This window comes from Somniosus microcephalus, chromosome 3 (genome assembly GCF_052327205.1).
Source record: "Somniosus microcephalus isolate GS21.2 chromosome 3, FLI_Smic_1.0, whole genome shotgun sequence".
NCBI classification, from domain to species: Eukaryota; Metazoa; Chordata; class Chondrichthyes; order Squaliformes; family Somniosidae; genus Somniosus; species Somniosus microcephalus.
Genome location: NC_140989.1, coordinates 267,535,795 through 267,558,115, shown reverse-complemented (window position 1 = coordinate 267,558,115; position 22,321 = coordinate 267,535,795). Strand labels below are relative to the sequence as shown.

Genomic DNA, 22,321 nt, shown 5'->3' with positions numbered 1-22,321 from the left:
TTTCGGTCGGACGAAAATTGTTCGCGCCTTATGCAAAAAACCTTCAAAATTAAACTCATTATCTGCTACTTAGCATTGATTGACTGACGTCAAGGTTCGACCAATCCTGTGCCATCACGATTGACCAATCCTACAGTACGGTCCCCTGATGGTTGGCCAATCGGTGTGTGTGTGTGTGGGCGGGACTAATCGTTTTCATCTCCGGGATGTGCCAGCCATTGTTTCACTGCTTCCAGCTTCAACTACTCTCCTTATCCAGCTTTGAAAAAGTTAGTATCTCTTTTAAAAATAACATAAGATTTACCAAAAACGTTTTATAAGTACTTTCACTTTCATCTTTCAAGGTATTAAAAGGTAGAAATGTTGCCCGGCAGCAGATTGACAAAGACACAGAGACAGGGCCCAAAAGCCTGGGACTCGCTTTAAAATGTTGCCCGGCAGCAGATTCACAGAGGGACACAGAGAGGCCCCAAAGCCTGGCACTCGATTTAAACCGCCCGGCCCAAAACAGCCCTGGCAAAGCCCATTGAGGGACACAGACAGGGCCCAAAAGCCTGGGACTCGATTTAAAATGTTGCCCGGCAGCAGATTCACAGAGGGACACAGAGAGGCCCCAAAGCCTGGCACTCGATTTAAACCGCCCGCCCCAAAACAGCCCTGGCAAAGCAGGGCTCCCCCAGCTAGTTTAGTTAATAAAGTTTGACTTTCTTACATCCAGATCATTTTGTCCGTTTTAATATATCATTAATTATAAGTTCCTCCAGTCAGAACTGGAAGGGTGGGTTTAGCGATTCGAAACCGCTGTTTGGTATTGGTCTCAGTGCAGTGGGAAAAAAAGGCTGCTTGACCAGGTAAATTATCGTAAACCTGGTAAAAGATGCCCCCCTACAGCGTTTCCGGTTATCCAGCATAAAGGCCACGGAGCGCTGATCGGTTATAAGTGTGAAATGGCGACGAGCGAGAAAATGACTCCATTTACGTACCGCTTCGATGATAGCCGTAGCCTCCTTCTCAACAGGAGGATAATGGAGCTCGCTACCCTGCAAAGTTCTGGACAGAAATGCAACGGGTCGACCACCTTAGTTCAAGGTAGCAGAGATCAGCACATCCGATGCATTGCACTCGACCACGAAAGGAAAATTTTCATCAATGGAACGAAGCGTGGCTTTTTCCAGTTGTCGCTTGAGGAGGTTGAAAGCTGAAATAGTCGTTGCCTCCAATGGAAATGACTTAGCGTGAAGCAGGGGCTGGATCTTGTTGGAGAAGTAGGGTATCCATTTCGCATAATAGGTGAACATGCTGAGTGCCCGAGGAAGTGAGCCGAGATTCGTAGGGGGAGGGAACTCCTGAAGCAGACAAAGTTGCTCCGGATCCGGTTTGATGACACCGTTGCCCACCCAGTAGCCAAGGATGTTGACTGATGGTACTGATTTCACAGATTTGGACTCATTTAAGGTTAAGTTGCGACGGCGGAGAACGTCAAAAAATTTCTGGAGGTTGGCATCATGCTCCTTCTGGTCATGACCTGCAATGGTGATATTATCCAGATATGGAAAAGTGTCCATTAAGTTCTCCTGTTTGACTAGGCTATCCATTGCCCGTTGAAAGACGGCCACCCCATTGGTGACCCCAAATGGAAGGCGACAAAACTGGTAAAGCCGACCATTGGTCTCAAAGGCTGTATACTTTTTGTCAGAGTCCTTTAACGGTACTTTATGATGTGCGCTCTTTAAATCAAAAGTTGAAAATACCTTGTAGTTGGCAAGGTTATTGACCATGTCATCGGTGCGTGGTAGTGGGTAGGCATCCAGGTCGGTATACTGGTTAATAGTTTGCAAGTAATCGATGCAAAGATGTTTCTTGTGTTGCTTCAGAGGATTTTTAACAATGACGACTTGAGCCCGCCAGGAAGATGAACATGGCTCAATGATACCATCAGCTAGAAGGCGAGAGATTTCTGCCTCGATAAAGGCTCGATCATCTTGGCTGAAATGTCGTGATTTAGTGACTATGGGCTTACATCAGGAGGAAAGATTGGCAAACAAGGAGGGCTCATTGAGCGAAGCCGCTGAAAGCGCACAAAACGGCACTTTGGAAATAGTAAGCTCTGGCTTTGACCCTCCAAACTCGAAAGTGAGTCTTTTGTGTTGTTTCTGGAAATCCTGTCCCAGGAGCACATCACTGCATAGGTTCTTGAGCACCCCGAGCCGGGTGGAGAAATAAGTGCGGCCATTGAGGATAAGGTCGACAAGACAAAAGCCGAAAGAATTGGTGGTCAGTGTCATCAGAGCCATTGCAATTTCCCTGTCCGAGGGGTAAATACGCAGTTTTAATTTACCGACAGCCCGCTCACTAATGAAGCTGTCAGAGCTGCATGAGTCAATTAGTGCACTCAAAATGTGTCCATTTACTGAAACCTTCGTGGCTGCATGGGACAGACTTTGGGGGAAAACAGCTGTGATGGGAGGAGGAGCAGTTTTACCTTTGACAGCTGTAACCTTAGTAGTGGTTCTTGGGGGAGGAGCAGTTTTATAGATTGCAGCTGTAACCTTAGTAGTGGCTCTCGGGGGAGGAGCAGTTTTATAGATAGTAGCTGCAAAACTAACAGGAGCTCTCGACCGGTATACCTTAGAAAAGTAGCCTTTCTTACTAACAGTGGCTCTTGACTGGCATACCTTAGAAAAGTGTCCTTTCTTGCTGCAATGATTGCAGGTTGCGTTGCGAGCAGGACAAAATTTCCTATAATGGAACGCACCTCCACAGAAGAAACACTTCCTTCCAGATTGCCAAGATGCCGCTAGGGCGGGATCGTCATCAATGTAGGTTTCTAGGGTAGGGTTGCCATCAGCCAGGTTGGAGTCATCATCCGTGAGGGCTTCCGCCCGAGGCCTATCGAAAGAGTCACTAAAAGTGATAGCAGCAGCCCATGCACGTGGTGAAAGATAGGTGTCTGCATTCCTCTTTGCTAAGTCCAGAGAACATGCCTGGTCATAGGCAGCCTGTAACTTAAGGGTTTTATTCTCCAACAGACGCTGACGTATGAAGGGAGACGCAATCCCATTAATAAAGGAATCACGAATTAACTCCTCCTGGTACTGCTCAGCTGTAACAGCTTTAAGATTACAATCCTTGCTGAGCCTGCGAAATTTCTGAAGGATTTCGTCATGTGATTCCCCGGGTTGTTGTCGAGTTGTGGCCAGTAGATGCCGAGCAAAAATTTATTTGGGGACTTGACATATAGCTGCTGTGGTATTTGGATAGCGACGTCATAGTCTACACAGTCTTCGATATAATCAAACACATGAGGGGATACATAATTCACAAGTATCTCTAATTTATCAGGAACATTTTCACCACACACTCTGAGGAAGTTGCTGAAAGTACGATACCAGTGTTTCCATACCTTAGCAGCTGTAAGTGAATTCGGGTCCAGGTCGAGACGGGCGGGGCTGAGTAGTTTCTCCATGATGGATCGATTACTTGTCTGAGTTGCCTTCTATGGTTCAAGTCGTAGCTGGCTGTTCCCGAAATCACTCAAAGTGTGGAGTCGATATCAAGTTGATTAAATTGACGTAATAAAACTCACTACGCACTTGGTTTGAGCATAAAGCAAGGCTTTAATCAACTTGTTTCAGAACATGGAGGTCTAGTTGTATTTCACTAGCTCCTTGCCTTACAAAATGTCCCTGGCAAGCTGGGGCCCAAGCCCAAGTATTTATACTCCTTGGACGGCGCCACCAGCTGGCCGTCCAGTGTTATTTCATTAGTTTTTTGATGATGAGATTTATAACAGCCTCCCCTTGAAAACATTGAGCATCTCCGCTTCCACCACTTCTGTCGGCAGTGAATTCCAGGTCACCACTCGCTGCGTAAAAAAGTTTTTCCTCACATCCCCCCTGTATCTCTTGCCCAAAACCTTAAATCTGTGTCCCCTAGTCCTTGTACCGTCAACTAGTGGGAACAGCCGTTCCCCATCTAGCCTATCCAAACCCGTTATAGTCTTGTACACCTCGATCAAATCACCCCTTAACCTCCTTTGCTCTAATGAAAACAAATCCATATTCTCCAACCTGTCCTTATAGCTAAGATCCCCCATCCCTGGAGCTATTCTGGTAAATCTCCTCTGCACTCTCTCAAGGGCCTTCACATCCTTTCTAGAGTGTGGTGACCAGAACTGGATGCAATACTCCAGTTGTGGCCTAACCAGCACTTTATAAAGGTTCAGCATAACTTCTCTATTTTTGTTCGCAATACCTCTATTTATGAAGCCCAAGATCCCATATGCTTTGTTAACCACTCTCTCAATATGTCCTGCCACCTTCAGGGACCTATGCACATTAACTCCCAGGTCCCTCTGTCCCTGCACACTCTTTAAAACTGTGCCATTAAGTGTAATATGCATCTCTCTGTTCACTACTTTTGAATTCTATAACCCTAGACATAAATCCCAGTGCTTTGTTAGCATTTTTAATTGCTTTGCTGACCTGCGATGTTGCTTTTAATGATTTGTTATTAACATTCTGTCATAATGCTCCAAGCAGTTATATGCTTGACTTTAAAACATACACACAAAAAAAAAGTGCTTCTGAGTTAAAGAGGACCCCGAGCTTCCGGTCGCCTGTCACTTTAATTCACCGTTCCATTCCCACTCAGACCTCACCGTCCTCAGCCTCTTGCATTGTTCCACGGAAGCTCAGCGTAAGCTCAAGGAACAGCACCTCATCTGACGATTAGGCACTTTACAGCCCTCTGGACTCAACATAGAGTTCAACAATTTCAGATCATAACCTCGGCCCCTATCACATATATATTTTTTATCCACACTTTTTGTTTGTGCGTTTTTTTCCCACATGGCAGCTGTCTTTCATTCTGCCAGCGCAATTCACACTCCATCTAGAGCCATCCTTTGTTTCTTAACCTGTCCCATTACCATCTCCTCTTGCCCTGAATACCTCTTAATGCCTCTTTTCTTCTCCTGCCTTCCATCCTATCACAGACCTTCCCTTTTGTTCTTTCATCCCCTCCCCCATTTCCCAGCCCCTAAACCTGCTTTCCATTTCCTGCTTGTTTCCAGTTCTGATGAAAGGCCTTCGACCTGAAATGTTATCTCTGTTTCTCTCTCCACGGATGCTGCCTGGCCTGCTGAGTTTTTCCAGCGTTTTCTGTAATTAGTTGAATTAGTTGGTTTCAGTCGAGGCAGTGATCAGGGTGTTACAATTGGCTCGAATGCCCCTGAGCTAGGGAGTGAAAAAATCAGCCAGGGCTCCCACTCCTGATTGCTATTCAATGATCCCCCTGGAGGAAAGTGGAGGGAAGTGCAAAGTGTGGACACAAGTGTCGAGTATTTCCTCAGGAGTTCTCTCGATCAGCCACTGTAAGCTTGACGGAAGATTGGCGTAAACCCTGTTTATGCGTCTATCTGAAGTTTCTGCTGATCCTCCACAGAAGTTAAGGCAGCCAATCAGGGGAACCCCTGAAGAAATGCTTGGCGTAGGTGAGGGCACTATCTGCTCCATTGTGAATAATTTATCAGCACTCATTGTCCAGGCTCACATATGAAGAATAGCCACTTGGGCAAGGTACCAGAGGGTTGTTGGTGCTAATGGAACTGGACCTTATTCACCATCTTTGGCAGCAGCGGCGACGGCGGAAATCTCGGCAAAGCGGTGAGGTATAAAAGAGCGGTGAGGCTCAGGTAGGCCTCAGAGCGGCAGCGGCGGTGGCGGGAATCTCGGCGGAGCGGCGAGGTATAAAAGAGCGGCGAGGCTCAGGTAGGCCTCAGAGCGGCAGCTGGGGTGGCAGGAATTTCGGCAGAGCGGCGAGGTATAAAAGAGCAGCGAGGCTCAGGTAGGCCTCAGAGCGGCAGCTGGGGTGGCAGGAATTTCGGCAGAGCGGCGAGGTATAAAAGAGCAGCGAGGCTCAGGTAGGCCTCAGAGCGGCAGCGGTGGCGGCGGGAAACTCGGCGGAGCGGCGAGTTATAAAAGAGCAGCGAGGCTCAGGTAGGCTTACTAATCTCCAATCTCAGAGAGAGGGAAAGTAATCGAAGTATGACATCACCAGAAAGCAGGTAAGTGATTGGTTGGTGAGTATTTCTCTCTTTTTTAAACTTTAACTCTGTGGTTTATACTTTCTAAGCTCTCTGTGGTGTAGCGGAGACTGTTTGTAGACCAGGGCCCTTAAATATATCATTTAACTGTAGTGTAATTGGTGGGATTGATTTGATTTAATTTAATTTGAATTAATTAAAGGGTAAGTCATGGCAGTACAGCTTGGTGCCATGGTATGCTCCTCCTGCGCTATGTGGGAACTCAGGGACACGTCCTGTGTCCCTGACAATCATGTGTGCAGGAAGTGTATCCAGCTGCAGCTACTGGCAGATCGCATTGCGGCGCTGGAGCTGCGATTGGATACATACTGGACCATTCACGATGCTGAGGGCATCGTGGATATCACGTTTAAGCAGTTGGTCACACCGCAGGCAAAGGTTGGACAGGCAGAAAGGGAATGGATGACCAACAGGCAGAGTAGTAGGCGCAGGCAGGTAGTGCAGGGGTCCCCTGTGGCCATCTCCCTCTCAAAAAGATATACCACTTTGGATACTGATGGGGGGATGGCTTACCAGGGGAAGGCAGCAGCAGCCAACTTCATGGCACCAGGGGTGGTTCTGCTGCACAGGACGGGAGGAAAAACAGTGGGAGAGCTATAGTGATAGGGGATTCTATTGTAAGGGGAATAGATAGGCGTTTCTGCGGCCGCAAACGAGACTCCAGGATGGTGTGTTGCCTCCCTGGTGCAAGGGTCAAGGATGTCTCAGAGCGGCTGCAGAACATTTTGGAAGGGGAGGGTGAACAGCCAGTTGTCGTGGTGCATATAGGTACCAACGATATAGGTAAAAAACGGGATGAGGGCCTAAAAGCTGAATATCGGGAGTTAGGAGGTAAATTTAAAAATAGGACCTCAAAGGTAGTAATCTCAGGATTGCTACCAGTGCCACGTGCTAGTCAGAGTAGAAATAGAAGGATATTTCAGATGAATACGTGGCTAGACGAATGGTGCCAGGGGGAGGGATTCAAATTCCTGGGACATTGGAACCGGTTCTGGGGGAGGTGGGACCAGTACAAAATGGACAGTTTGCACCTGGGCAGGGCCGGGACCGATGTCCCAGGGGGAGTGTTTGCTAGTGCTCTGGGAGAGGGTTTAAACTAAAATGGCAGAGGGTTGGGAACCTGAGCTGGGAGACAGAGGAAAGGGAAACAAGGATAAAAGCAAAACACAGGAAGGAGAAAAACAAAAGTGGCAGACAGAGAAATCAAGCGTTTAAATCAAACATGGCCACAGTAAATAATAATTCTAAAAGATCTAAGAGCGTTAAAAAAACAAGCTTGAAGGCTTTGTGTCTTAATGCGAGGAGCATTCGTAATAAGGTGGATGAATTAGCTGCGCAAATAGAGGTAAACGAATAAGATATGATTAGGATTACGGTAACATAGCTCCAGGGTGGCCAAGGCTGGGAACTCAACATCCAGGGGTATTCAACATTCAGGAAAGATAGGCAAAAAGGAAAAGGAGGTGGGGTAGCATTGCTGGTTAAAGAGGGGATTAACACAATTGTAAGGAAGGATATTAGCTCTGATGATGTGGAATCTGTATGGGTAGAACTGAGAAATACCAAGGGGCAGAAAATGTTAGTGGGTGTGGTATATAGACCTCCATACAGTAATGCGGAGGTCGGGGATGGCATTAAAAGGGAAATTAGAGAAGCGTGCAATAAGGGCACAGCAGTTATCATGGGTGACTTTAATCTACATATAGATTGGGCTAACCAAATTAGTAACAATACTGTGGAGGAGGAATTCCTGGAGTGTATACGGGATGGTTTCCTGGACCAATATGTCGAGGAACCAACTAGAGATCAGGACATTTTAGACTGGGTATTATGTAATGAGAAAGGATTAATTAGCAATCTTGTTGTGCGAGGCCCCTTGGGTCAGAGCGATCATAATATTTAATAGAATTCTTCATTAAGATGGAGAGTGAAGTAGTTGACTCAGAGACTAGGGTCCAGAATTTAAATAAAGGAAACTATGATGGTATGAGGCGCGAGTTGGGTAGGATTGATTGGGGAATGTCACTCAAACGGTTGACAGTGGATAGGCAATGGCATTTAAAGATCGCATGGATGAACTACAGAATTTGTTCATTCCAGTTCGGCATAAAAATAAAACAAAAAAGGTGACTCAACCGTGGCTAACAAGGGAAATTAGAGATCGCATAAGATCCAAGGAGAGGACATATAAATTGGCCAGAAAAAGCAGTAAACCTGAGGATTGGGAGCAGTTTAGGATTCAACAAAGGAGGACAAAGGGATTAATTAAGAAGGGGAAAATAGAGTATGAGAGTAAGCTTGCAGGGAACATAAAAACTGACTGTAAAAGCTTTTATAGATATGTGAAGAGAAAAAGATTGGTGAAGTCAAGCATAGGTCCCTTGCAGTCAGAATCAGGGGAATTTATAATGGGGAACAAAGAAATGGCAGACCAATTAAATACATACTTTGGTTCTGTCTTCACAAAGGAGGACACAAATAACCTCCTAGAGAAGTCGGGGAACATAGGGTCTAATGAAAGGGAAGAACTGATAGAAATCAGTATTTGTAGGGAAATGGTGTTAGAGAAATTGACGGGATTGAAGGCCGATAAATCCCCAGGGCCTGATAATCTACATCCTAGGGTACTTAAGGAAGTGGCCCTAGAAACAGTAGATGCATTACTGGTCATCTTCCAAAATTCGCTAGACTCTGGAACAGTACCCATGGATTGGCGAGTAGCTAATGTTACCCCACTGTTCAAAAAAGGTGGTCGAGAGAAAACGGGGAATTATAGACTGGTAAGCCTGACATCGGTAGTGGGGAAAATGCTAGAGTCCATTATAAAAGATGTAATAGCAGAGCACTTGGAAAACAGTGACAGGATCGGACAAAGTCAACATGGATTTACAAAAGGTAAATCGTGCTTGACTAATCTACTGGAATTTTTTGAAGATGTAACTGGTAAAATAGATAAGGGAGAACCAGTGGATGTGGTGTATTTGGACTTTCAAAAGGCTTTCGATAAGGTCCCGCATAAGAGATTAGCGTGTAAAGTTAAGGCACATGGGATTGGAGGCAAGGTATTGACTTGGATAGAGAACTGGTTGGCAGACAGAAAGCAAAGAGTTGGAATAAACGGTTCTTTTTCCGAGTGGCAGGCAGTGACTAGTGGGGTAGCGCAGGGATCGGTCCTTGGACCCCAGCTATTCACAATACATATTAATGATCTGGACGAGGGAACTAGATGTAATATCTCCAAGTTTGCAGACGACACAAAGCTGGGTGGGCGTGTGTGCTGTGAGGAGGATGCCGACAAACTCCAGTATGATTTGGACAGGTTGGGTGATTGGGCGGAAGCATGGCAGATGCAATATAACGTGGATAAATGCGAGGTTATCCACTTTGGTGTCTAAAACAAGAAGGCAGATTATTATCTGAATGGCAATAGATTGGGAGAAGGGGAAGTGCAACAAGACCTGGGTGTCCTTGTGCACCAGTCGCTGAAGGTAAGCATGCAGGTGCAGCAGGCGGTTAAGAAGGCAAATGGTATGTTGGCCTTCGTAGCGAGAGGGTTTGAGTACAGGAACAAGGATGTCTTGCTGCAGTTGTACAGGGCCTTGGTGAGACCACATCTTGAGTATTGTGTGCAGTTTTGGTCGCCTTATCTGAGGATGTTCTTGCCATGGAGGGAGTGCAGCGAAGATTCACCAGGCTGATACCTGGGATGGCAGGAATGACGTATGAGGAGAGATTGGGTCAATTGGGCTTGTACTCGCTGGAGTTTAGAAGAATGAGAGGGGATCTCATTGAAACTTATAAAATTCTAACAGGACTAGACAGACTAGATGCAGGAAGGATGTTCCCGATGGTCGGGGAGTCCAGAACCAGGGGTCACAGTCTAAGGATAAGGGGTAAGCCATTTAGGACAGCGATGAGGAGGAATTTTTTCACCCAGAGACTGGTGAACCTGTGAAATTCTCCACCACAGAAGGCAGTAGAGGCCAATTCATTAAATATATTGAAGAAGGAGTTGGATATATTTCTTAAGGCTAAAGGGATCAAGGGATATGGGGTGAAGGCAGGGACAGGGTACTGAGTTAGGATAAGCCATGACCTCATTGAATGGCGGAGCAGGCTCGAGGGGCCAAATGGCCTACTCCTGCTCCTATCTTCTATGTTTCTATGTTTCAGGGAAGGAGGGGAGGGAAAGAAAGGGGTAAAACAGAAAATAAAGTCAAAGAATGGTGATAAAATATATTAAAAGGGATATGTTGTGAAGTAGTATTTCAGGTAAATTTTTGTAGAAATCCCTTCTACCAAACACATTCCTAGGCCTGATTAAGCTAGATCCAGTTATATAGAGACTGCATCCAGAATATTTTGCACAGATTCACAGGAATTACAAACAGAATGATATACTAGGTCTTCAGCTGGAGTTATCTACTGAAATCCCATTTTCCTTTTCAGGTGCTTTCCCAAAATTATCCAACAGCATCTTTGGATTCAGTGTCCCTAAAGGTCCTAATTTTTTGTTTGCAGTGCATATGGGTTCAGTATCATTCCCTGAAGGTCCTGGTGTGGTGTTTACAGTGAGTTCACTGTCTGTAAAGCTCCTGGTGTGGTGTCTACCACATATCCGCAGCATAACTAAGACCGCCTATTCCCACCCCCGTAACATTGCCCGTCTCCACCCTTGCCTCAGCTCATCCGCTACTGAAACCCTCATCCATGCCTTTGTTACCTCTAGACTGGACTATTCCAATGCACTTCTGGCTGGCCTCCCACATTCCACCCTATGTAAACTTGAGGTCATCCAAAACTTGGCTGCCTGTATCCTAACTCGCACCAATTCCCGTTCACCCATCATCCCTGTGCTCGCTGACCTACATTAGCTCCCTGTTAAACAGCGCCTCGATTTCAAAATTCTCATCCTTGTTTTCAAATCCCTCCATGGCCTCGCCCCTCCCTATCTCTGTAATCTCCTTCAGCCCCACAACCCTCCCGAGATATTTGCGCTCCTCTGATTCTGCTCTCCTGAGCACCCCTGATTATAATCATTCAACCATTGGTGGCCATGCCTTCTGTTGCCTAGGCCCTAAGCTCTGGAATTCCCTGCCTAAACCTTTCCTACTTTAAGACGCTCCTTAAAACCTACCTCTTTGACCAAGCTATTGGTTAACTGCCCTAATTTCTCCTTATGTGGCTCGGTGTCAAATTTTTTGTCTTATAATACTCATGTGCAGCGCCATGGGACATTTTACTACATTAAAGGTGCTATAAAAATACAAGTTGTTGTTGTTTACAGTGAGTTCAGTGCCTCTAAAGGTCCTGGTGTGGAGTTTGCAGTGAGTTCAGTGCCTCTAAAGGTCCTGGTGTGGAGTTTGCAGTGAGTTCAGTGCCTCTAAAGCTCCTGGTGTGGAGTTTGCAGTGAGTTCAGTGCCTCTAAAGGCCCTGGTGTGGAGTTTGCAGTGAGTTCAGTGCCTCTAAAGGCCCTGGTGTGGAGTTTGCTGTGGGGTCAGAGTCTCTAAAGCTCCTGGTTTGCAGTGGGTTCCGTGCCTCCAAAGGCCCTGGTGTGGAGTCTGCAGTGCCTCTAAAGCTCCTTGTGTGGAGTTTGCGGTGGGTTCAGTGCCTTTAAAGCTCCTGGTGTGGAGTTTGTCTGCTTGCAGTGCCTGTGAGTTTTGTGGCATTCCCTGAAAGCTGACTGGAGCCGCCGGGCTGAAGTTTGCTAATCGCTCTGAGCCTCACGTCATTGGAGGAGTTGTCCGGGAGTGCAAAGATGGCAACTGCGGAGCACAGCCTGAAGAGAATGGTGTGGCAAAGTAAGTGATATACGGGGAGCAGGGGACCCGCGGCCAGGCTCCGGGACTCCCCGCCCGGCTGTGCTGCCAGTCTGGCTGCAGCTTGCGGCGGCTCCTCGAGCGCTCGGAGCCCGTTAACTAACACGGAAGTGGCCGGTCCGAGGCAACAGGTTGGCGCAGAGGGCGGAAAAAAATGTCGCTCTGCAAACCGAGCTTTCGGCCGGAGCCTCCCGTCACTCACCGCCTGCAATTTGCAGCATTCAACTGAAAAAGGTGGTGTTTTTTAGTGGCTGAAGATAACGAAAGGTCACTTTAAGTAGAGGAGGGGAACACATTAAAAGGAGTTTCTGCAGTGTTCCACTAATCCGTCCCTTAAAGTCGTCATTTGGTGTGTTTGAAACAAAAACAATCCCCCTCACAAGTTGGAAAATTGCGCCCCTGGTCAGCTGCAAAAGCAAGAAGTTGGGAATGTTAATAGTGGGTTTGCATTTCTGAGTGACAGCCCTGGTCCCGGCTCAGTGCCGTGCGCACAGGCACAGCCCGCAAAGCCGGCCCAGCAGTTTTATCCAAAGTGATCTGAAAGCGAATAGCTTGGTGCTGTACAGGCCGCCAGACTCCTTCCCTGGCCTGTGCTCCTGGCTCAGGTCACATTGGGGCGGGGCTGGGCTGGGCCCTGAGTTAGGGACTGGACATTTGGTCAGGGTTGTTTGATTGTAACTCTACTGGCAAGTGCACACAGTCAGGCCAAGATAGCAGCGGGCTTGGTTGGCTGTGCTGCACCCTATGCTGAACAGCATGAAGACACTCACTGTCTAGACTCTCTTATAATTACAACTTGGGGGAGGTTCTGCAGGGCACTTTGTAACTGTGAAATTATACTTTGGGAGAAGAGGATTAGAGCAAGGGAGAAAATTGACAGGAATTAAAAAGGAAACCAAAAAAAATCAAAAGTCTTAATTTCACAAAAATCTCGGGTTGTGTACAACGCTGGCAAAAGCCATGTTTATTGTCCATAGCTGCTTGCCCTGGGAAGGTGGGTTGACCAGCTGCAGTCCTTGTGGTTATGGTGTTAAAGAAAAATAAATGCTTGCATTTATATAGCACCTTTCACAACCACTGTATGTCCCAAAGTACTTTACAACCAATGAAGGACTGTTGTAGGGGATTTTGATCCAGTGACAAAGAAACAGCGATATATGTTCAAGTCAGGGTGTGTAACTTAGAGGACTGTTTGGAGGTGATGGTGTTCCCATAATTTTGCTGCTCTTGTCCTTGTTGGTTGTACAGGGCTGGGAAGTGCTGGTGAGATAAGCTGGTGAGTTGCTGCTGTGCATCCTGTAGTTAGTACAACTGCTGCTAGAAGCCATGGGGTGTGCATATTGAATCCAATGGCAGGAGTGTCGATGAAGTGGTCTGGACGGGGTTGAGTTTCTTGAGTATTGATGCAGCTGCACCCATCCAGGCAAGTGATCAATTTATAGTCACACTCCTGACTTGAACCTTGCAGATGCTGGAGAGGATTTGAGCAGTCAGGCTGTGAACAACTTGTTGCAGAGTACCCAGTCTCCGCCCTGCTGTTATAACCATGACATGTCTGCTTCAGTAGTTTCTGGTCAATGGTGACCTCCAGGATGTTGATGGTGGGGGACTTGACAATGGTGATGCTGCTGAAGATCAGAGGGTTCTTGTTGGAGATGGTTATTACCTAGCACTTATGTTGTACAACAGTTACCTACATTATGGATGTTGTCCAAATCCTGCTGTAACCTGACACAGGTGCATCATTACCAGAGGAGTTGCAAATGGAGCTGAACACTAGAATCATCAGTGAGCAGCCTCACTCCTGACCTTATGATGGAGGGAAAGTTACTTGTGAAGCAGCCAAAGGTGGTTGAGCTAATGATGCTGTCCTGACGAACTCCTGCCATGATGTGCTAGGCCTGTGATGATTGTCCTCCAACAACCCCAACCATCTACCTTTTGAGTCACCATGACTCCAACCGCTGGAAGGTTTCCCCTTTGACTCCTCCCCCATTGACGTCAGCTTTGCTGGGGATCCTTCGTGCCATACTTAGTCGAACACTGCCTTTACATAGGATTACATAGGATATACAGCATAGAAACAGGCCATTCAGCCCAACCAGTCCATGCCGGCGTTTATGCTCTACAGGAGCCTCCTCCCGTCTTTCCTCATCTAAATCTATCAACATAACCCTCTATTCCCTTTTTTCCTCGTATGCTTGTCTAGCCTCCCCTTAAATGCGTCTATGCTATTTGCTTCAACCACTCCCTGTGGTAGCGAGTTCCACATTCTCACCACTCTTTGGGTAAAGAAGTTTCTTCTGAATTCCCTATTGGATTTCTTGGTGACTATCTTATATTGATGGCCTATAGTTATGCGCTTTCCCACAAGTGGAAACATTCTCTTTGTAGCCACTCTATCAAAAATTTTCATCATTTTAAAGACCTCTATTAGGTCATCCCTCAGCCTTTTTTCAAGAAAAAAGAGATCCAGCCTGTTCATCCTTTCCTAATATGTATACCCTCGCATTTCTGGTATCATCCTTGTAAATATTCTCTGCACCCTCTCCAGTGCCTCTTATCTCCTTTTTATAATATGGCGACCAGAACTGTACGCAGTATTCGAAGTGTGGTCTAACCAAGTTTCGATACAGGTTTAGCATAACTTCCCTATTTTTCAATTCTATACCTCTAGAAATAAACCCTAGTGCTCGGTTTGCTTTTTTAATAGCATTGCTAACCTTTGTCGCAACTTTTAGTGATTTGTGTATTTGTACTCCGAGATCCCTTTGTTCCTCTACCCCACCTAGACTCGCACCCTCCAAGTGACCTCCCTATTCTTCCTACCAAAATGTAATACCTCCCATTTATCTGTGTTAAACTTCATTTACCAAATTATATTCCCACTCTGCAAGTTTATTAATATCCTCCTGCCATTTGTTGCAGTCCTCTTCAGTATTGACTATTCTCCACCACCCCCCCCCCCCCACCCAATTTGGTGTCATCCGCAAATTGTGTTTTTGATTCCAAAGTCTAAATCATGAATGTAAATTGTGAACAGCAGTGGTCCCAGCACTGATCCTTGTGGAACACCACTGCCCACCTTCTGCCACTGTGAATAGCTACCCTTTACTCCTACTCTCTGCTTTCTGTCCTGAAGTCAGCCAGCAATCCATTCTGCTACTTGTCCCCTGACTCCGCATTCTCTGACCTTGTTCATCAGTCTATTATGGGATACCTTATCGAAGGCCTTTACATCTACTGCATTACCATTGTCTACTCTCTCTCTTACCTCTTCAAAAAATTCAATAAGGTTGGTCAAGCAAGACTTTCCCTTTTGAAATCCATGCTGAATATTCATTATTATATTTTTGGTTTCTAGATGTTCTTCTATTTTCTCCTTTAGTAGGTATTCCATTATTTTTCCTACTACCGATGTTAAGCTGACTGGTGTATAATTCCCTGGACATGTTCTATCCTGCTTCTTAAATATCGGTATTACGTTAGCTATCCGCCAGTCCTCTGGCACTACACCTTTTTCTAACGAATTATTAAATATGCGTAGTAATGCCTCTGCTATCTCTTCCCTAGATTCTTTTAAAATGTGTGGATGCAATCCATCCGGACCAGGGGTTCGAGCCTCTTTGAATTTGATTAGTTTATTTACTATATCTCCTTTTTTATTTTAAATGACTTATCTCATTACTAGTCTCATCATCCAATGTCATGTCCACCTGTTCTATCTCCCTGGTAAATACTGAAGCAAAATAATTATTTAATATTTCTGCCATCTCTCTATCATTACCTGTGGTATTATCCTGTCTATCCCTTAATGGCCCTATTCCCATCCCAACCTTTTTTTTATTGATGTGCCTGTAAAATATTTCACTCTTTTGTTTTATGTTCCTTGATAATTTAATTTCATAGTTCCTGTTTGCCTTCCGAATTGCTTTTTTGACTTCTCTCCTAATCTTTTCATATTCTCTCTTATCATGCACTCCCCTGCTGTCTATGTACTTAATGTATCTTCTTCTTAGGCAGTCCCTCGGAACCGAGGATGACTTGCTTCCACACTAAAAATGAGTTCTCAGGTGATTGATGAGTCCAATGAGGGACCTACAGTCTCTGTCACAGGTGGGGCAGACAGTGGTTGAAGGGGCGGGTGGGTGGGGTGCTTGGGTTGACAACTTAATGTATGCCTCTTTCCCTACCCTCAATTGTTCCCTTATGGCTTTATTCATCCATGTAGTCTCATTACTGTTTAGTTTGTTCTTTCCTTTCAGCGGAATATATTTTTCCTGCACTCTGCCTTGATGTTAAGGGCAGCAACCTTAATCTCTTCTGGGATTCAGCTCTTGTGTCTGGATCGAGGTTGGCCTTGAGCCAACTGGTTCTGACAGAACCTGTACTGTAGCATTGGCGAGCGGATGATTGATGAGTAGGTGTTATTTGATGGCTCTATCCTTCCATCACTTTGCTGATGTTTGGGAAGAGACTGAGAATGGTAATTGGTTGGGTTAGAGTTATCCTGATTTTTTTGTGGATAGGACATACCTGTGCAATCTTCCACATTGTCAGGTAGATGCCAGTGTCTTAACTGAACTGGAATCGCTTGGCCAAGGAATGGCTCGTTCTGATGGGCAGATTGTCAGCACTACAGCCAGGATATTGTCAGGATCCATAGCCTTTACTGTTTCTAATGTAGTCAGCTACTTCTTACTGTCATGTGGATTAATCTAGAAATATCCTGTACAGTTCCAGTGTTAAAGCACTGGAATACATGTTGAGCTTCTTAAAAAGACACTCTTTCTATCTTGGCAGGCACCTTAAATGTTATGAATATATAATTTACAAGTTATACAATGATGTTTTTGCAATGCTGTGATGCATTTAACATAAATTGTTATCTCGGTGAGTGTTTCCGAAATGCTTTTGATCAATTGTACCCTATAAAATCCATTGTTCTGTTCAGTACAGTTTTGTTACATAAATCTTTCCACTAACATTGGAAGCTAAAAGCATCTGTATACAGTGACCACCTAACATGACTTCAACAGTAAATCAATTCTGATCATTTGATCCTATATTAAGAAATGAAATATACTATCCATCTGTAGAGACTGAAGTCAGTTGTGTATCTGATATTATATCACCACCTCAACCTATTAATAGATGCTACAAATTTAGGTCAGAAAATGTAACTAAACTACTGTACATAAGTCAAGTGCCACTTTTCCCATTGTGAGTGTCCAGTTGATTGTTTATAAAATGCTATAACAATTCCTAGGTATCCAAAAATAAAAGGTTAGCAGTTTTAAAAATACCAAAAGGAGATTTAGCCTCGCTGTAGAATGTGAAATTTGCCATATGGAGTGCAAATGAGCACAGGGTTTGAATTTGTAATATCACTTTAACAGGAAAAAGTGATTTAAAAATTAAAAATTGCACTTTGGGGATAACCGGTGACCACCTTTTGAAATACTTTTAAAAAAAAAAAATTTTTTTAAATGACTACCAAGCATCAGTCAGTCAACTAGGTGGTGCAGTCATGTGCGTCACCCTGAAACGCTAGTTATACAGTACTAGTTCTAGCGTGTGGCCACTTTCAGAAAAGCTTTGGCAAATTGCTCCGCAATGCCACAGGACAGTCAAGCAGGTTCCAGAAGATCCATGATGCTCGTCTAGGTGAACTTAACCTAGGCTCACCCTGACATACCCTAATGTTGGGCTTATTAAGTCCATTTTTTTTTTAGAAGACTGAAGCACACTGTGGTTACCATATCCTGTTCCACAGGGTAACAAGCCCCTGAGAAAATAACACTTCTTGATAGCCAGTCTGACATTTTGTAGGCATGCCCTCCAGACTTGCTATCACTATACATTTTGAGTATCTTAGATTTTCATAATTTCAAAAACCTCAATCATATATCCACCAAATCTACATTTTTCAACTCTAATTCTCCAAGCCTTTCCAAAAGATGTAAGTTTAATTATCAACTTCACTGGATATAGGAAGGAAGGACATGGGAACAGGAGTAGGCCTTCACCTCGAGCCTGTTCCACTATTCCTCTTCACCCTCTCTAGAGCTCACAATCTATAACTGGATGTGAGGACCAAAACTTGACATACTCCAAGTAGGAATGTACCAAAAAATGGGTTTGTGTGAAAGCATTGCATAGCTTAAGTTTTGTACTTGTCAACCCAGCAATCCTTCCATAACTCTATTTGGTTTTTAATACAGTTACCGCGCATTGCATTTTAGTGACCTGTCAATGACTACTCCAAGCCCTTTCCTGCCTGTAATTTAATTGAGTACCCACACAGGAAGTGAACATGCTTTGAGTTGTCTACCCCCATGTGCACAACACACACTCCTCCACATTAAATTACAGTAGCCATTTATGAGCCCATTCATTTATATAAATCATCTTTCAGTCTCCCAATTGTTTCCGTATTGCTGAAACTTTTCTATATTTTATCATCTGCAGATTTAATAGTCTTGAATCACATCTTTTGTGCACTGCAGAAATATTAGCATGGCTTTTTACACTTGGGATATTATCACAACTTTTTGTGCATTTTACATATGTTATCGCACCTTTTTGTACAATGTAGGGATATTATCACCACCTTTTGTACTGTGTAGCGATATTATCACACCGTTTATTTACACTGTAGGGATATCACACTTCTTTGTACACCTAGGGTATTATCACATTTTTGTGCACTGTAGCTATATTGCACCTTTTTATTAGAAAGAAACAAAGCAATGGGTCACTGTCCATGAAGGCAGTTGGATTTGATTTCTTATTTGTTAATTTTATTTTGTGCATTTGTGAAATGCCTTTGGTGTATTGATTCAAATTCAAGGCTACATTTCCATCTGGATTAAAAGTTTATTCAAATATGAAATGTGCCTCCCCAAAAATGATTCAGATGGGTTACTCTTGGGAAGGATTACTGGAAGGGAGGTGTCTGCTGTGGGTTGTGTTGATTTGCACAAACCTAAGAATGTAAACATGCAGATTTGATATTAATGATTGTAAGTTGATTCCATGTCCCAGCAATAGTCCAGCTGGTTTCTTTTGTGACACACCTGGAAGTGAGGGAGGTATCAGTAATCATTTATATAAAAAAAAAGTCCCATCTCCAATAATCAGGAAGTGAGCAGCAAAATGTTAATAGTGTGATATTGTGTTTCTATTATTTAACTTTTCTTAAGTGATTAAGCAGTAGTCAAAAGATAAATTATACAAGTGCACTATTAGAGTATGCCTAGATTCATAGAAACTTACTGTAATTAAATTACAGAAGGAGGCCATTTGGCCCGTTGTGCTTGTGCTGGCCCTTTGAAAGAGCAGTCGTGTTTAGTCCCACACCCCCGCTTTTTGTCTGTAAACCTGTAAGTTCCTCATCCTCAAGTACCTGTTCAACTCTGTTTTAAAATTATTTATGGAATCGGCTTCCACCAGCTTTTCAGGTAGAGCGTTCAAGATCCCGACAAATCTGAGTGAAATAATTTCTCCTCATCTTCCCTCTTTTTCCAATGAGTTTGAATCTATGACCTCTAGTTATTGACCCACTCGCCAGAGGGTATGTTTTTTCCCTATTTACTTTATCAAAACCCCTCATCATCTTGAAAACCTCTATTAGGTCACCTCTTGACCTTCTCTGTTCCAAGGAGACCAGTCCTAACTTTTTCAACTTCTTCTCATAACTGAAGTCCCTCATCCCTGGTAACATCCTGGTAAACCTGCTCTGTACCCTTTTTAATGCCTTTACATCTTTCCTGAAATGTGGTGCCCAGAATTGTCCACAATACTCCAGCTGAGGCCTAACCAGTGATTTATAAATTTCTAGCATGATCTCTTTGTTTTTATATTCTATTCCTCTATTTATAAACCAAGTAACCCATATGCTTTTTTGACCACCTTATCAACTTGCCCTGCCACATTTAAGGATTTGTGTATATGGACACCAAGGTCTCTCTGCTCATCTACACTTTTAAAAAAATGTGCCATTTATAGTATACTGTCTTTCCATTTTAGTCCTCCCAAAGTGCATCACTTCACATTTCTCTGTATTGAACTCCATTTGCCATGCTTCTGCCCATTTCACCATCCTGCCTATGTCAGCCTGAAGCCTACAACTATCCTCATCATGATCTAATACTTTGTCAAGTTTCCTATCATCTGAAAACTTTATAATTTACACCCAAGTCTAGGTCACTTATAAAAATTGTAAAGAGTAATGGACCCAAAACTGACCCTTGGGGAACACCACTGCAAACTACTTCCCAGTCTGAAAAACATCCATCCACCACCACCCATTGCTTCCTGCCACTGAACCAATTTTGTATCCATACCGCCACTTTCCCCTTAATTCCATGGGCTTCCATCTTCTTAATAAGCCTCCTGTGTGGCACTTTGTCGAATGCCTTCCGAAAGTCCATATATACAACATCTACTGCACTACCTTGATCAACCTTCTCTGTTACCTAATCAAATAATTTAATCCAGTTTGTCAGACTCAATTTACCTTTAACAAATCCATGCTGGCTCTCCTTAATTAACCCATGCCTTTCCAAGTGAAACTTTATTTTGTCCCTGATAATGGTTTCCAATAACTTCCCCACCACTGATGTTAGGCTCACCCCTTTTTTGAATAGTGGTATAACATTAGCAACCCTCCAGTCCTCTGGCATGACTACTGTATCCAATGAGGATTGAAAGACCAAAGCCTGCCTCTGCTATTGCTACCTTTTGCTTCTTTCAACAACCTAGGATGCATTCCATCTGGACCAGGTGATTTATCAACTTTCAGTAATGCTAATCTTTTTAGAACGTCTTCTCTGTCTATTATTATCCTGTCCATAACTTCCCTCTCCTCTTTTAGTGTAGCCTTCACATCATCTGCTTATCTTGTGAAGACACATGCAAAGTACTCATTTAATACTTTTGACATGTCCTCTGCCTCCCCATGAAGATTTCATTTTGGATCCTTAATAGGCCCAATCTTTTCCCTAGCAAACTGCTTACACTTTATATGTTTATAAAAAGTTTTAGGGTTCAATTTAATGTTGCCTGTTAATCTTTTCTCGTAATCTCTCTTTGCCTCCCATATTAACTTTTCCAATTCCTCCTGTACTTTCCATACTCTTCCTGGTTATTAACTGAATTTGTCATAAGCCCCCTTCTGTTTTATTTTAACTTTTATTTCTTTTGTCATTCAGGGCACATTAACTTTGGATGCTCTACCTTTTCCCTTCAAAGCAATATGCCTAGTTTGTACTTGAACTATCTCTTCCCTGAATGTCCCCCATTGCTCCGTTACTGCTTTACCCTGCAATCGCCTTTTCCAATCTACCTGTGCTAGCTAGGTCCCTTCTTAAATCACTGAAATGAGCTCTTCCCCAGTTTAGCATTTTTACCTCCAATATTTTCTGGTCTTTCCATAATTACTTTAAACCAAATTATGTTGTGGTTGCTGTTAGCTAGATGATTTCCTGCTGTAACACAATGCACTTGTCCTTCATTTCCCAGAACCAGATCCTTCCTTCCTTGTTGGATTGGAGACATATTGATCGAGAATGTTCTCCTGTGCATTTATCAGAAATTCTTCTCCTTCCCTACCCTTAACACTACGTTTTTCCCGGTCTATATTAGGGTAATTAAAGTCTTCTAATATTACTGACTCTATTTTTGTTACACGCCTTTGAAATTTGCTGACAAATTTGCTCATCTATCTTCTTCTCCCTGTTTGGAGCTCTAAACTCCCAACAATGTAGCAGCTCCCCTGTTAAAACTGTTTTTCCACCTGCAAAGTGAAGCTTGCAGGCAAGAAAATCTGCTGATTAATGAAGTAAAATGGTGATTTATGGTCATGTAATAGTGATTAAAATTACTTTTCGCTGCCCCACCCCATTTTCACTGTCTGTCAGTTTGAGAAACCCTTAAATGGAATTTAGGTTAAATAGATTAGGCTGTCAGAATATAAATATGATACAGTTCATAGAATGTCTTTGTGCTATTGAGAAATGTTAACCCTGTGACTGTAAAGTATTTCAGAAAGGAGAAAATGCAGAGTGAATGTTAAAAGAAAATTCAGAACCGAATGTGGCCACTGTAAATACTGGGATTCATGGCATTTACGTTATCATTTAAAACATGACGCTGATAAATCTTCTTTCCAGGATTAATTGTAATTAAGAAAGATGAAAAAATTCTAATGTCTTTTGTAACCAATCATATCGGTTATATTTAAGAATGAGCACAAACTTTAACCTAATGTTTGCATAAGGTAAATGTAGAATATTGCACTTCACTTACTCTGTTATTAGCTCTAACTCTCTCATGAAGAATTTTCATGTTTACCCCTTACTCTGAATTTCCTCCTATTTAACATCCCAGAAAT

The 22,321-nt window shown here is 43.7% G+C and overlaps 1 protein-coding gene across 2 annotated transcripts in view; it reads left to right on the top strand.

Annotated features, from left to right (window-relative positions):
* The first annotated feature begins 251 nt into the window (after window positions 1-251).
* Window positions 252-22,321, top strand: part of stxbp3 (syntaxin binding protein 3) — a 107,333-nt gene continuing 85,263 nt past the window's right edge. The window contains exon 1 of one of the 2 annotated variants that reach the window (XM_085982438.1): window positions 252-269. Coding sequence is in view for 1 of the 2 variants with exons in the window: in XM_085982437.1 (XP_085838563.1) it covers window positions 11,865-11,907 (43 nt within the window). In the remaining variant the exon portion in view is untranslated. Of the gene's footprint in view, window positions 270-11,396; window positions 11,908-22,321 lie in introns of those variants that run through there. The other variant, XM_085982437.1, reaches the window with a different exon arrangement.